This window comes from Amblyomma maculatum, chromosome 8 (assembly GCF_055883805.1).
Source record: "Amblyomma maculatum isolate TAMU_Amacu chromosome 8, ASM5588380v1, whole genome shotgun sequence".
NCBI lineage: Eukaryota > Metazoa > Arthropoda > Arachnida > Ixodida > Ixodidae > Amblyomma > Amblyomma maculatum.
In genome coordinates this window covers 43,029,027-43,045,593 of record NC_139351.1, presented here as the reverse complement: position 1 = coordinate 43,045,593, position 16,567 = coordinate 43,029,027, and the positions used below count along the sequence as shown (strand labels likewise).

The 16,567-nt window shown below is 45.4% G+C and overlaps 1 protein-coding gene across 2 annotated transcripts in view; it reads right to left on the bottom strand.

Annotated features, from left to right (window-relative positions):
- LOC146181062 (glutamate receptor ionotropic, NMDA 3A-like) overlaps nucleotides 1-12,201 on the bottom strand; it is a 101,938-nt gene extending 89,737 nt beyond the window's left edge. The window contains exon 1 of one of the 2 annotated variants that reach the window (XM_084577846.1): nucleotides 11,859-12,201. In XM_084577846.1, the coding sequence (XP_084433972.1) occupies nucleotides 11,859-12,043 (185 nt within the window). In that variant the 5' untranslated portion in view covers nucleotides 12,044-12,201. The remainder of the gene's footprint in view (nucleotides 1-11,858) is intronic. The other variant, XM_084577845.1, reaches the window with a different exon arrangement.
- Between the last annotated feature and the right edge of the window lie 4,366 nt (nucleotides 12,202-16,567).

The window sequence follows — 16,567 nt, the reverse complement described above, 5'->3', positions numbered from 1 at the left end:
AAAAAATAAGCCAGACTGCCATAGAGTTGAATTACGTTCTATTTGGAAAGTTGTAAGAAATTGAATGAGTTGTTTAATAACAAAGTGTGTAAATATTCAATGCGAAGCAAAATGTTGCTTCCAAAATGTATCCTGCGTTCCCAACAAATTCACAACAAAATGTATCCTGCGTTCACAACAAATAATACATAAAAAGTTCATACTCCACATTTGTGAAGCTACATGCTGAAAAAGTAGAAGTCTTGCCAACGAGTAATATGCGGATGAACTAATCAGGGTCGAAACGAAGGGGCGTCCGTGTGCTGTGCGATATCAGCGCACGTTAAAGATCCCCAAGTGGTCGAAATTACTCCGTAGTCCTCCACTACGGCTCCTCTTTCTCTGTTTCCACTTTCACTCCCACCTTCCTCCCTTCCCTTACGGCGCGGTTCAGGTGTCCACAGAGCAAGTGTGACAGATAGTGTGCCTTTCCCTCTCTGTGAACCAATTATTTATTTATTTACTGATTAGGGTCAAGTTAGAAATGTGCCAAAAAAAAAATACGTGAAAATTTATTTTCTAAAAAACATCCAAAATCATCGGGTATTATACTTTTTCTGAAGCTCCAATGGCGAAGTGCATACAAGCAGCACAGGTTATTCTTGCAACTGGCAGTTGGTGTTCAATTGCTTTGACAGAGTATAGCTTCCGAGGGATAAAAACATAACTAATGGTTACACTGTATAAAACGCACATAGGAACTAGGAACGTTTTCTGCGATAACCGATCGCAACTGAATCAAAGAAAAATCATTAAAAATAGAACACTTCAGGGACTCTGTTGAGACCGTGCGCGATAGAAGGTTATGGTTAAAGAGGTGTTGAGTGAGCCAGAGCGAGGCTGCATGTATGTGCAGTGTGTGCATGTCTCTCTGTGTGTGTCTGTGTGTGTGTGTGTGTCTGTGTGTATGTGCATGTACGCGCGCGCGCGCATAGACATACATACTGGTAAACATCATGTGAGTGTTGGTACAGGTCAACATTATGTGAGTGAAGGTACGGGTCAACATTGTGCCGGAGTTCCCGGGTTCGAACCCGAACGCGACGGCTGCGTTTCGATGGAGGCGAAACGAAGTGGCGTCCGTGTGCTGTGCGATGTCAGCGCACGTTAAAGATCCCCAGGTGGTCGAAATTACTCCGTAGGACCCCTCTTTTGTCTCTTTCCACTTTCATACCCACCCTCCTCCCTTCCCTTACGGCGCGGTTCAGGTGTCCACGGAGCAAGTGTACCAGATACTGCGCCTTTCCCTTCCTGTGAACCAATTATTATTATTATTATTATTATTATTATTATTATTATTATTATTATTATTATTATTATTATTATTATTATTATTATTATTACGGGTCAACATCATGTTATGGCGTTGGATCCTGGCCAACACGGCAGTGATCATACCAACGTTATCGTTATTAGCCGTCGATATTACCAACCACACACACACTCCACGTGAATTTCCGGCCACCTATCGAGAAGGTGAAAATTATTTTCACTAAAATTGGCCTACTTTTGCTTGTAAGCAAGCGAGCATTGCTTTTATGAAAATGCTTGTTTATTATGGTTTGCTTTTATGCACTCGCCAAATATGAACGTCCTCCGATTAGAACAATAGAATACAATTTCGTTCAGGGTACTTTAGGACACCACTATTTATATATTTGTTGTTGCGCTAATGTTTAATCCAGCAAGGGTCTGCAACAAATTACTGAATTACCGGCTCGCTTGTATACGCGGATTGAGAAAAAAAAAAGGACTATCCGCTCATTAAGAGACAATAATAAACAATCCTGTTAGCGGATTTGCCTGAATCGCTGAGCTGCTCTGGCCATGCTTTAAATCAGCATCTCATTTCGCTAATTGCCGCCCTTAAACGAGAGCTTAACCCGTGAGCCCGCTCATACCTTGCCTTGCGTTCCCCTGCCCCGCCCTTCCAATATCTCTTCCTGTCGGCACTAAAAGGTGACCTGTCAAGGGATGGATGAACAGGGGGAAAAAAAGCAGACACGATGGCTCCAATTAATGAAGTCGTTAATCGCTTCCGGGTGAAAGGAAGAGTTTTGATGCGCAAAACAACTGAGACTTCAAATATTTTTTCTTCGCACACAAAAGCAGCTCAATCGGGGCGGCTAATCACGTTCAGTGTTGCCCCAGGAAATTTAGGTGCAGTACGACTGCGCGGCGTACAGAAATTGTTATTTTGCTAACACATGCTCACACCCCTCACAAGCAAAAAAATAACATCTGAAGACAAAGCGAATTATTGTTCCTACGTGAAAAAAAGCCGTCTCGAGAAGCAGACGAAACAAGCAAACTGCTAGTGTGTGTACGCCAAGACATTGCGCACGTCCGCCATGCTCTGCAGCCCCACAGCACGAACCACTACATTTGTTTGACATTAACCCTGAAAGAACGAGTACGTTCTGTAATTGGCGCTTATATTCCACCGAGGGATGGCTTGGACAAATCATATCTATTTTCAACAATCCAGTGTTGTGTAGCTCGTCGTATTATTGTGGGGGACTTTAATGCTCACCACCCTCAGTGGGGTAGTGTCATAAGGAGCAATCGAGGAAGATCGAGACCTGGCAGACTTTATGCATGCGCAAGGTCTCATCAATATAAATGACGGCTCACCGACATTTCTACGTGGAACAACCTACAGCAGCTGCTTGGATGTGGCGCTTGTTTCCAGAAGCCTCCATCCCTCTGTTTCTTGGTGTAGTGATGTGGAAACACATGGGAGTGATCACATATGCCAACGTACGTATGCATCAAGTGATTTACACCTGCCACGTCGGCTCGAGTGCAATACACAGACTGGCCTGCCTTTAGGGCATCGGTGGAGGCTTCCAGCGTGGACCTCCAGTCACCATCTCAAATAGAGGGACTCATTACTTCCTCTCTCAGTGAGAACACTCGCTATGTTTGTGTGCCGATGTCAGTGTCCAGCATCGACGTGGAATTCGAGCGGCTCCGCGCGATCCGTCGGCGAGCTAAAAGGAAGTACAGAAGAACGAAATCCGCGCAAGATCTCGCACTTTCTCGCAAAGCTAAACGACACTTTCTACGCCACCTGGAGAGGTTAGGACGACAACGTTGGAGGCAGTTCGGCTCATCACTGGATCCCCGTAAGCTCCTGTCGCGTATCTGGCATGTTGCGAGAAGCTTGCGCACACCTCCGCGAGAAAGGCACCCTTTTCGTGCCCTGGCCCTTTATCAACGCCGCAATGAGATTTTTGTGAAATGGTTGTGGGCACAAATCAGGCACAGTTACCAATTTCAGAGGTTTTTGCGCCCCCTTCGCCAAATGATCAATACGACGTGCCCTTTACAATAGCTGAATTAGACGCCGCTCTGGCTTCTTGTCGGCATTCATCTGCACCTGGTCCTGACGGGATTACTTATTCAACCTTATCAAACCTAGGCAAGGATGGTAGAACAGTACTACCTAATTATTTCAATGATATATGGGCTTTTAGTAATGTTCGTGAACACTGGAAGATTAGCTGCCTGGTTGCTTTTTTGAAGCCTGGAAAGCCTTCTCTCGAACTTACCAAGCAAGCTGTGTTAGAAAGGTTATGGCGCGAATGGTGCTGGCAAGACTTGAGTGGTATCTACAGAGTAATGATCTTTATTCGAATATGCTTACTTGATTTCGCCGGGGACACTCTTCCATTGACAGCGTCATCGACCTTGTGGCGACAGCAGAACACGAAAAGCGTCACCTTCGACTAGTAGCTGCTGTCTTTTTAGATATAAAAGGAGCTTACCACAACGTCCTTCATGATGCTATTCTTGATGGACTTGACGACGTGGGAGTTGGTGGCTGGCTGTACTTGTGGATTGTAAGCTATCTATGTGGCCGCTCTGTTTACGTGACTACGCCTGAAGGAGTACAGCTTTCAGGTCGGTCGTGGGGTTCCTCAGGGAGGAGTCTTCAGCCCAACTTTATTTAACGTTGCGCTAATTGGCCTGGAGAGTGAACTGTCAACTAATATCCACATAGTGCATATGCTGAAGATATCTGCATCTGGGCCTCTGGTTCGACGCGCCCACAACTATGTGCGAGATTGCAACTAGCTGTGTCAACGACATCGTTGTACTTACGACGTCAAGGTTTATTTTTAGTGGCAGAAAAGTGTGCAGTGATCGCATTTACGGGCAAATGTGTCAGCCGCTACCCGATTGCTCTTCATGGAGTCGTAATACCGTACGTCTCTAGGCACGGATTCTTGGGAGTAATTATAGACCGCCGACTATCTTGGTCGAAACATTACTATGGTGAAGAAAAGGCTAATTATTTTTGCCTTGCACTTTGTTTCATAGCTGGCATCAAATGGGGTCCAACTGAGCGCTCCTTAATACGGCTTTACAAGTCTCTATTTGTCGGCTACATCCGGCGCAGTCTCCCAGTGCTCTCTAGTATGAGAATTTCCTGCTTGCAGACTTTAGAGAGCATGGAATCGCAGGCACTAAAAATATGCTTTGGGCTGCCCAGATGCACCTCTAACAAAGGCACAATTGAAGAGGCACATGCCTGCCCAATATCCGTATACTTGCCACATGAACCACTTCGTGTAAATTTACGAGCACTTACAAGAAACCGTTTTCACCCACTCAAAAAATTCTGGATGAGCGGCCGGACTGCAGTTTTGCAAGTGCACTCCGCTGCCATCAATCGCAAGTACCGACAGGATATGCCCTCCCATATCGTCCCGTCCAACCACTGTGGACGATGGATAAACCTTTGGTGCACCTTCGTGTTCCCGGAATACTAAAGAAATCAATGGTGCCACTTAGTGAACACAAACAACTTACTCTGGTGCGCATCTGGTCAGAATATCCTAATTATATGCACGTATACACCGATGGAACTGTGTCAGCACAGGCATCCGCTGCAGCTGTTGTCATACCGAGCTCAGAAAATGACTCTGTATTTGCCTTTGGGACATTCTTCTACATCATCATCATCATCATCATCAGACTGATTATACCCACTGACGGGCGAAGGCCTCTCCCATATTTCTCCACTTAACCCAGTTCTGTGCTAGCTGCATCCACTTGACCCCTGCGATCTTCCTAATCTCATCCGCCCACCTAACTTTCTGCCGCCCCCTGCTACGCTTTCCTTCCCTTGGAATCCAGTTTGTTACCCTCAGCGACCATCGGTTATCCTCTCTTCGCACTACATGTCCTGCCCATTCCCATTTCTTCTTAATTTCCACTAGAATGTCGGTAACTTGAGTTATTTCTCTGACCTACTCTGCCCGCTTCCTATCTCTTAATGTTACCCGTACCATATTTCGTTCCATACCCTCTGGGTTGTCCTCAACTTAAGTAGAACTCTCTTGGTTAGCCTCCACGTTTCAGCCCCATAGGTGAGTACAGGCAAGATGCAACTGTTGTATACTTTCCTCTTGAGCGATACCGGTAAGCTGCTAGTCATAATCTGCGAGTGCTTGCCAAATGCGCTCCATCACAATTTATTCTTCTTGTTATTTCCTTTTCATGGTCCGGATCTGCGGTTACTACCTGTCCTAAGTAGACATATTCGCCTACTACTTCCAGTATTTCGCTACCTAATGTAAACTGCTGTTCCTTCCCGAGGTTGTTGAACATTACCTTAGTCTTCTGCATATTGATTTTCAAGCCTACCTTTCTACTTTTTCTGTCTAGGTCATCAATCATTATTTGCAGTTCATCCCCCGAGTTGCTTAGCAAGGCAATGTCATCAGCAAATCGCAGATTACTGAGGTATTCTCCATCTACCCTTATCCCTAACTGTTCCCATTCCAAGTCTCTGAATACTTCCTCTAAACAAGCTGTGAATAGTACTGGGGAGATTGTGTCTCCTTGCCTAACACCTCTCTTTATGGGAATTTTGTTACTTTCTTTATGCAGAACTATGGTAGCTGTGCAGCCACTATATATATATCTTCCAGCACTTTCACGTACGGCTCGTCTACCCCCTGATTTCGCAAAGCCTGCATCACCGCCGAGGTTTCAACTGAGTCAAATGCTTTTTCGTAATCAATGAATGCTATGTATAAGGGCTGGTTATATTCCGAGCATTTTTCTATCACCTGATTGATGGTATGGATATGATCGATAGTAGAGTACCGTTTCCGAAACCCTACTTGATCCTTTGCTTGATTGCAGTCTAAGGTTGTCCTGATTCTATTAGTGATTACCTTAGTAAATACCTTATACGTAACAGACAGTAAGCTGATTGGTCTGTAATTTTTAAGGTCCTTAGAGTCCCCTTTCTTGTGAATGAGGATAATGTTTGCGTTCTTCCATGGTTCCGGTACCGTCGATGACACCAGGCACTGCGTATACAGGGTGGCCAGTTTTTCTAGCACGATATCCCCCCCGCCCTTCAGCAAATCTGTAGTTATCTGATCCTCTCCAGCTGATTTCCCCCTTTTCATAGTTTCTAGTGCTTTCTTGACCTCGTCCTTCGTCACTGGTGGAACGTCTGACTGTTTTTCCCTACCGCCAATCTCATTACGGTCCTGACTACTTTGGCTACTGTAGAGATCTGTATAGAAATCCTCGGCTAATTTGACTATCTTGTCCATATTAGTGATGACGTTGCCCGCCTTGTCCCTTATCGCATACATCTGGTTTTTGCCTATGCCCAATTTCTTCTTAACCGCTTTAAGGCTTCCCCCGTTTTTTACAGCATGCTCAATTTTGTCCATGCTATACTTCCTTATATCGGCCACCTTGCGCTTATTGATTAGCTTTGATATCTCGGCCAATTCGATCTGGTCTGTTGGATTGGAAGCTTTCATACTCTGGCGTTTCTTAATCAAATCTTTCGTCTCCTTAGACAGCTTACCGGTATCCTCTCTAACTATCCTACCGCCTACCTCTACCGCGCACTCAGTAATGATATTTCTGAAATTATTGTTCCTTGCCTCTAGGGTAATGTCGTCATCCTCAGTTAGAGCTGAATACCTATTCTGTAGCGAGATCCTGAACTCTTCTGCCCTCCCCCTCACCGATAATTCGTTGGTGGGTTTCGAATTCGAACTTCTACATCAACCGCTGCTGAACCTGTCGCCATTCGGGAATCTATCAGCTACATATGTGAGCAACCACCTCAAAAATGGTGTATATTCACGGACTCAAAGACTGCATTGCAAATTTTGGAAAACTTCTTACGCCACACTGCCTATCAGTTCTTGGCACTAAACATTATAGAGCTCCTCACATCTGCCCAGCTGCAAGGCCACAGGATAATGTTTCAATGGATCTCTGCCCACTGCGGGCTCCATGGGAATGAACAGGCCGATGCTGAAGCGAAGCGCGCCCTCATCAATGCCTTCCAAACAGCTGTGCCTTTTTCAAGAGCGGATACGACGTGCCTTCTTACAAGTTGTATGAAGAATGCTACAGCAGCTTACTGGGCCCAGCCAGACGCCCAAAACATTTGTCTAAGAAGGCTTGATTGAACATTGAAATTTTATGTTCCGCGTGATGTCCCGCGTCATCAGACATGCTTGCTACAAGACTTCGTTTAAACGTGGCTTTCACGAGCAAGTACTACTTAATTGGACAGATGGACTCGCCGGAATGTTCAACTTGTGGCATCCCAGAGCCTGTGGACCATATATTATTGGTGTGCCCAGCGTATGCGTGTGAATGAAGTGTGCTAGCCGCTTCCTTGAAGCGTTTGGACAAGAGGCCTCTGTCGGAGGAACTGCTGCTGGGCGCTTGACAGGACAAGGGGAAGGGTGTCCAGGCAGTGTGCGCTCTTTGTCATTTTTTGTGCGCCAGCGGACTTGACTCGCGCTTGTAAAGCAGGCTACTGTGCCTGTATATGTATTTATTATGCCTTCTCCCACATCGTCACCCATCATGATCTTCTTTCTTCTCTCCTTCCCCTTCCCCCGTGCCGAGTAGCATGTCAGATTTGAATTTTTCCGGCCCACTTCTCTGCTTTTTCCTTTCAATAAATCCATCTATCTATTGGCTCCAAGAAACCAGCATTGCACGCGCACGTGCACGTGGGGCACGCCAAGCTGACGGCGCTCGCTTTTTCTTCTTCAGACACCTGGCAAACTTCATTCGTGCCGCTACATTTTCCACAAATATGAAACATGCCTAAACTAATGCGACAGAGCTTATCCAGTCCCCTGCCTGCGCTTTGCCTCCATCTCCGCTGCTGACCACCGGGCTCGCTTCAAACATGCATCTACACGTGTCTTCGCTTCGTCTAAACCAGTAAATGGTGCCCTTGAGGTTTTAAGACAAAGTAGTCCCAAACTGGAAGCAGAGCTTCGACTGAGTTTCTTTTTCGTTCGCAGACAGTCATTGTGGAGTTAAAGCTTGCCTAAACACCCTTAATCTAGCTTCTACTCTCTAAAGTAGGTTCAGGTCTCTACCTAGCTTAGCAATAGATTACAGAATAATTAAGGATTTACCAAGCATACCAAATATTCTGTGCTCATGGCCGGCCTTAGCCGAGCTAAGCCATAGTTACTTTTATTGTAGACTGCAAAACTACCTTATCCAAAAAATTTAGACTCCCCAGAGAGCTAGGAGTATTTTGTTAAGGATGCCACAAAGAAAAGTATACAAAACATTTACAGCAGGTGCTTAGAACTTTGTAAAAATGTGCGAGAGGAAGCCTAATTTGATGTTCTCTTCATCAGCTGCTGAAGTTTGTGTAGTACCTTCTGCTTATCTCCTCACAGCGGTGTCCTATTGCCACAACTCTGCATTCCCAGAACGCCTTCGTCGCATTAGGAATACAGGTAGCTCTCGTCGGTGGGCTGCCATAGATTTCTTCCCAACCACTTCCTTCCGACGGCAACGACAATGAGTAGCATTTTGAGCTGTTGTAGATTGTGGCAAGCTCTCCAAGAGATGGGAGTTCCAATTCACCTCATCTGTCTCCTCAGGAACCTTTATGAAGGGCAAGAGGCCACAGTCAGAACTGGGCATGGTCTTACTGATTGGTTTCCGATTGAGAAAGGGGTGAGGCAAGGCTGCATACTGTCGCCCTGCCTATTTAACCTATATGCAGAGTGCATCATGAGGAAGGCCGGTATGGACGAGTCTTCAGCTGGAGTGAAGATTGCTGGAAAACGTATCAACAACCTTAGATATGCGGATGATACCACTTTAATGGCAGAAAGTGAAGTGGAACTCAAGAGACTTCTGATGCGTGTACAAGAAGAGAGTGAGAAGTTTGGGCTTAAACTGAACATTAAAAAGAGGAAGATCATGGCGTCTTGCCCTATCAAGTCCTGAAGCATCAATGGACAAGAAGTGGAAGCTGTGACAGATTTTCTGTTCTTGGGCGCCAAGATTACCTCGGAAGGAGACTGCAGCCATGAGATTAGGAGACGCCTGTTTCTGGGAAAGAGAGCAATGGTTAGCCTTGACCGCCTAGTAAAGAGCAGAGACATTAGTCTGCCAACCAAGATCCGTATAACCCGTGCTATGGTCTTTCCAGTTGTGATGTGTGGATGCGAGAGTTGGACTGTGAAAAAGGCTGACCGCGAAGAATTGACGCGTTGGAATTGTGGTGCTGGCGAAGACTCTTAAGAGTTCCTTGGACTGCCAGAAGATCAAATCAGTCGATATTGTCGACCATAAACCCTGACTGCTCATTGGAGGGTGAAATTCTAAAGTTAAAGCTCAGCTACTTTGGTCATCTGATGAGAAGAGAGGAGTCGCTGGAGAAAGATTTGATGTTGGGAAAGGTTGAGGGTCGCCGGAGAAGGGGTAGGCAGCGAACGCGATGGTTAGATGGCATTCTCGAGGCATTGCAGATGAAGCTATGTGATGTTAAGAAGATAGTGAGAGACCGGAAAGCGTGGCGTGACATGGTCCATAGGGTCACGAAGAGTCGGACACGACTGAACGCCTGAACTGAACTGAGTCTGTTCCTCCATAATGCGCTCTTTCGGTCTTCAACGCCCGCGACTGGGTCCTGGTGCATCGTCACCCATACCAATATGCAATGAAGCTCTGAGGCCACGCGGCGATCTATTAAGGCGAAAGCATTTATAAGGTCATGATTGTCTGTCCGCGAGATGTGTCACACTTCTGCGCGAGATTCCACGGGATACCGCGAGATTGTGACGTCATCGGCCATGACCGGACTTGACGTCATGACGCATGCGATGTAATCGTGACTTCACATCCGGTCAAGCATAATAACTTGAACTGACCTAAGACCTTGAAAGCTATTTGCGTACGCGCTTAGCGGCATTCTGAGCGATCCGCTAGGAGCGAATCTCCCCAATGCTGCACTGCGCTGTTTTCTCTGAAAACATAGATTCTACACGGCACAGCTAAGCCAGCACACTCTTTCGGTGACGGCGGCGGCAGGAGGAAGGAAACGACCCCAAATATGGTGGCGACCGCGATCGACCGCAGCGACCCTAGCGTGTGATGTCATGTGAATACTTCCTATAGGCAGAAAAGAAGCGTTAAGGTCCGGGACTGCGGTACGTCTTTTCATTCTATATTTCACGTTGCCCACTTGCTTGCGCAGCGCCCCGATTATAAGGTGTCCTCATTCTGGCGTCGTGCAATTCTTCGTGACAAAGGTCTGCTCTAACCGTGCTGTTATCGCTATGAGTTGAGCCATTCATGCATGGTTACAAAATTATCTTTCATGAACGCGAATAACTTACAACCGAGAATAGTCATAAAATTGATGTTAGCAAGAGACGCTGCCCTGGAAAACATAACTTTATCTCATTTATCGAGTCTCATCATGTTTAGGAATAACACTGGTTGTTTGGCCGAAGAACTCATTACGGGACAAGGCCCCACAATGTCATCAAATTAGCTGATTAGCCGAGGCAGTCCTTTCGCCACATATTACTTGACGTCATTGACTTCACTGATTTCTGAAGCCAATGATGATGTTACATGGTCACGTAACTGTAACAAATCAATTCAAATATTTTACCAAAATGCTAGATTACTTATTTAGAAACGTTATAATGGCAAGCAGAGTTCGAACTGCAAACGCCACAGTGCGAAAGTTCAGCTGCGCGTAATGCCGAAGTGTAGGCAAGCTAAAGTGCCCGGATAGAAAGTGGCGCTCTACTTTTTTTGGCGCTGCAGTAGGAAGCCTTCCTGTGATACGTTTGACTCCCATTTTGTTTATTAATTCGAAATCATCACTTCGCTATGTTCACATATTTCTGTCCGCAGAGCGTGTTCGCAGGCCGTGTCCGCAAAATCGCGTCCGCAGCAGTTTTGAGTAATTGAGAAGTGGTAGAGGTTGATGAGTGGTATCAATCGATAGAGGATGACGTAATGCTGTTGCCGAAAAAATAATTAGGCCAATAAGTAATTAGGTATTTAATTAGAATAACTGGTTCACAGGAAAGGCGCAGTATCTACCACATTTGTTCTGTGGACACCTGAACCGAGCGTAAGGGAAGAGAGGAAATGGGGAGTCAAAGCAGAAAGAGAGAAAGGGGTGCCGTAGTGGATATGACGTCAAGGATGTCACGTGACGCAACCGGAAATAAAGTAAAAAAAGGTCATAGGAAGGGATTGGCGCGCAATTTGAAAGTACCGACTAATATGGGCAAACAAGAAGTGAATTAAGCAACTAAAAGCAACCTGAAGCAACCAACAGCAGCATCCGTGCTTTAAGCATTACTTCAGTGCAGATTCTGCAGTGCTCTTTAGTTTTTTCGTAGCCAGAAGTACCAATAAATCATTCGTGTTGCCCAGTAACTCAGTCTCTCTCCACAGCACACCATTCAGGCTACTGCCGTACAAAACCGCAGTAGTTGTAAAGCGTGCAGGGTCCGCCAAGACAGAGCACGCGACACTCACGGCATGGGTTCTCTCCTCGGGGATGCGGATCAGCCCTCTCGACGAACAGCCATAGATGTTCTCCGGCCAGCAGTCCCAGCGTGCGCGCCGCATCCAGTACGGCCCGGGCCAAGGGGGGTTCGGCGAAAAGCAGCAGCACGCGCGCAGCGCTGGAACTGACGCGCGCCAGCTGGCTCAGCATAGGCGCCGGCTGATCTTCGGTGGAAGTGCCGGCGGGAAGCGCGACGCGCAGCAGCGGTCGCCAGGGGGCTCCGTGACACAGTGTGGCCAAGCTGCGGGCCACTGTGGAGGCCTCGGGCGACTCGTCGCTGAGCAGCACGAAGTGGTACCACCGGTTGTGAGAGAGGAGACCGTACAGGGCCTCGGTGAGTTCGGACAGGCCCGGGTCCAGGCTGAGGTACAGCTCACTCGCCTCCTGTAAGCAACCATGCCAATTATGGGGTGGGAGACCTCATTAAACAAAATAATACCGGCAACCTTTTTGAAATGTATCAAGTGAACTTCCATTCTAGTGCAAGACTGAATGTAATCTGCCACACTCTTTGCCCCACACGCTGACTTAATCAGCGGAGGAAGGGGGGAGGGGGGGGGGGGATTTGTTGCGCCATATAAAAAGAGAATCGACTCCCAAAGTGCCTGCTGCGGATTGTACTAGCAAGAATGGCCTAGTTTTAAATCGTCAGTAATCCGGCCCGCATGTCCTTTATGGCCTTTAGCGAAGGTAGCTATTCTCTATGCCCAGCAAATTGAAAACAGAGCCGGTTCGTTTACTGTCAAATACGTCAATAATTCCAGGGGTGCCTTTTGCTCTGAAATAAAGCTTTGCTTTCAGCTCTAGACTGAAAATGGTCTGGTTGATTCCGGGTAAAGAAACTCTAAGGAAATAAACTGTCTGACAAGGGTCAACGTCCATGCCACATTTAATGAAATGAGGGAACGGTAGGAACGGCCTTCGATCACTGAAATGCTCAAAGAAAGCTTCTAAAGTCATTCACATGAGGTGAAACACTACTTACAATAAAATGCCTCTCTGACAGTAAAAAGGACGGTGCATGCTAAACCCTTAAGAACTGACATGAAGGCGGGAGGAACCTGGTTTATAGTACCAGTGTTCACTGTACAAACGCAACAATGATGACAGCACGCTGGGCATACTCTCTTTGAATATGTGATAAAGCTTGATCAGTTTCCTTTGTTCTCCAACAATACTGCCTATACATGACGTATATATATTATTATTGACCATATGTGCTCAGTTATCCGAGATTTATTAGAATAGAATGTCCCCGCCTTCCCTACATTTCGCGTGATAGAGGCTACACCCTCATTTACAGATATCTTTTTGTTGCATTTGGAACCATCGCATGTTATTTTTTGTTTTCTGTGTGAACTAGGAAAACACATTTCTAGACATTTCAAGTAATGGTGCAGTCACAAACTTAGGTGTCTACATGACGAAACGCTGGCCCTAAATATACCGCTAAACATAAGCTAATAAACTAAATGTCTCTGGCGAAACATTTGTTGCAGAACAAAACCAGAGGCAAAGAATGAGAGAGCTGGACACTAGAGTTTTTGTGACATGAACCAATTCATTACCAAAGCGCTCCTCTTTACAGGATGTCGCCAAAACATGGTTACTTTTCTGCGTAACTAGATATATTGTACTCCTGCAAAATAACCGTTCCTTTATGAACGTGTCAAGAGGTCCATTATAAAGCGGTTTATAACGAACAACCTGTAATAACGAAACATTTGGATGTGAAAAAAAAAGAATAATGAAACAAAACTGTTGTATAAAACAAAAGATTCGTATATACGACATATAAATTTCACATGCTCTGCTAGTAACAGCTTGGGTGCAGCGCCTTATGGCATTGGTATATTGCTAGCCTTTGCACCGATGCACAATGTGCCATCATGATCTGGGAACTTTTTCTCTGCGGCGTTATGATGATGGAGTTTAGTTGTTTTCAGGCATGACGCGACCTGCATTGAAGTTATTCCGTGCATCTAACCGGAACACCAAAGAAGTTTTTACGTAGAATACTATTCCGACATTAACCATAAATATATTTGATTCAAGTCAATAGCTTCATCTTGCCACTCCTGTCTAATATTGTTTCACTATGCTTCTCCTTAGATCCCAGGACAGTATTACACACATCACAACCATCAAAAAATGAATTCGCAATTCACGCGACAGGTGCAAGATTGCTAGTGAACAAAAACAAAAAACAAAAATATAAATGCTGCAGGGATCGCATCAAGAGAACAATTTAAAGCATGTCTGAATGCATCAACATTATTGTCTATACATCAGCAACTCACGCCATCTGTTGACTGCCAATAGCAAGCATTGCACAACTAAATTTGCTGATTTGTTTGCTTGTTTTTGTTGTTTAGAGACAGCTAGAGCAACTCGTGAAAATATGCTCAAGGCCATTGATGCCGATGTGTAGCTTTTTCCACTCGCTGCTAATTTGACGTAGAGAAGCCTTCCTTCCATCTTACTTACGAGACGTGACAACAAAACAATATTAAATTGATATAAATTATCTATATTTATTTACAACTAGTATCTCAGCTGGCGTGTGCCAAAGGTTTACAATTAAATAATTGAAATATGCCAGGAAAACCAGTTGCATGAAGCTGCCAGCCGTGTGGCACACCAATGACAGTTTTTTGTTCTGCAAGTAAATAATTAGATAATAAGGTATTTTTTTAACCTACCTATATCAACCTTAGAAAATAAATGTGATTTTCGAAGTTGAAGTTGCCCTTCGGAATCCTCTCCTTCTATCTATTTGCGGTAAATAAATTCGAACGTGCATCTTTTTTCGGAGCTCCAAACATAGCCCGCGAATGAGAAAAAAATTGCGTTAGTCCCTTCGCACCCCACAGTTGTGCGCAGCTCGCAAAAGTGAATTGAGTGAACCAAAATCACCCTCGGCCGTAACACGACTGCCCATTTCCAGCGTTATGCCGACAAGTCGGCGATGGCTGCAGCCAGCTCAGGCAACTGATCGCTCTCGCTGTAAATTGCACCGACGCATGCATAGGCGTGCGCATGGTTCTGCATTAGGGAAAGCCAAGTGTCACTACAGCGCCCCCCCCCCCCCTCTAATATTTAGTTTGATGTAATGGAATAGCAACGCATGTAAAATATTTTGCTCTTGAGAACCAAAACAAGCTTCGACATTAATGCAGAACTGGGAACTACACGATGACACACTTCTCACAATGGTTCTTCAATACAGAATGGGCTCATCGCATGCTTTTTCCTAATTCGCGGCCTTTCTTTGGAGCTCAGAAAAAGATACAGGTGGTAATTTCTTCATCGCAAATTAATGAAATGTTGTTTTTAAAGGTGCTGTCCAACTTTTTAATTTACACTTATTCTCTAAAATAAATTATAGGTAAATTGCAAAAATGAGCCTAATTGACTAACTGCTGTCAAAACAATAATTAGTTAATTAGGCTCATTTTTACAATTTACTTTAAATTAACTAACGAATTATTGTGAAAGCACCCCCCCCCCCCCCCCCCCCCGGGGTGGCGCAGTGATTACGCCGCTCGGCTACTGTTCCCAAGGACGCGGGATCGAATCACGGCCAATGGCAGCAGCTTTTTGATGGAGGCGAAAAACAAGGAACCCGTGTGCTGTGCGATGTCAGCGTACGTTAAAGAGCCCCAGATTGTCGAAATTTTCGGAGTCCTCCACTACGGCGTCTCTCATAGCCTGAGTTACTTTGAGACATTAAACCCCACAATCCAATCCAATCCAATATATATATATATATATATATATATATATATATATATATATATATATATATATATTGTTGCCGTATACAGGCAACATTAATACCCAAGCAAGTAGCAGGGGGGACAGCGGCCGATGTAGCTCAGTTGGAAGAGCACCGGACGCGATATTCGGAGGTCGTGGGTTCGGTTCCCACCATCGGCACGTTGTTTTTTCTTCTACTTTGTGTTTAATTCTATTCCCCTAAACAGAACACATTACTAATTTATGATATAATCGAAGTAAAAATTAAAAAAAAAGACAAAGTACAATCCCCAATGCTTTCTTTGGCCGCGCCGACTGTTGGCTTCTTTCCTTCATATATATATATATATATATATATATATATATATATATATATATATATATATATATATATATATATATATATATATATATATATATATTGCCACCTGACGGTTCGAGGTAGCGCTTAAACGACAAAGAAGTTGGAGACTCTCGCGCGCTTCGGCTAGTTAACCCTTGTGGACTCTTGAGCTTGTGTCTTCGTGCTACCGTTTCTCGGGAACCTCTCTCTCGACTGTGTGTATCTGCCCCTGTTGCCGATACCCCTAAATCCCTGTCTTCGTGACAGTTTTGGTGGAGCCGCTGGGTAATTGTCCTCTCAATGTCGCACACCCCTCCGCGAACCAACGACACCGAGCTTTTGCCTGTGGACACGCCAGTTCATCGCGTCAGCCGGAGGAACCTGGGCCTTCCTCCCGAACACGGGCCCTTGGAGTCCACTTCAACAACGAGCCTCCGGCCAGCCACGCAAAGCACTACGACAGTCATGCAAGGTACTCCTGTTTACGTTCAAAACCCCCGAGTGCCGAAGTCGTTCCATGGCACTGCGCATGAAGACGTTGAGGATTGGCTAACTCAGTTCGAACGAGTCGC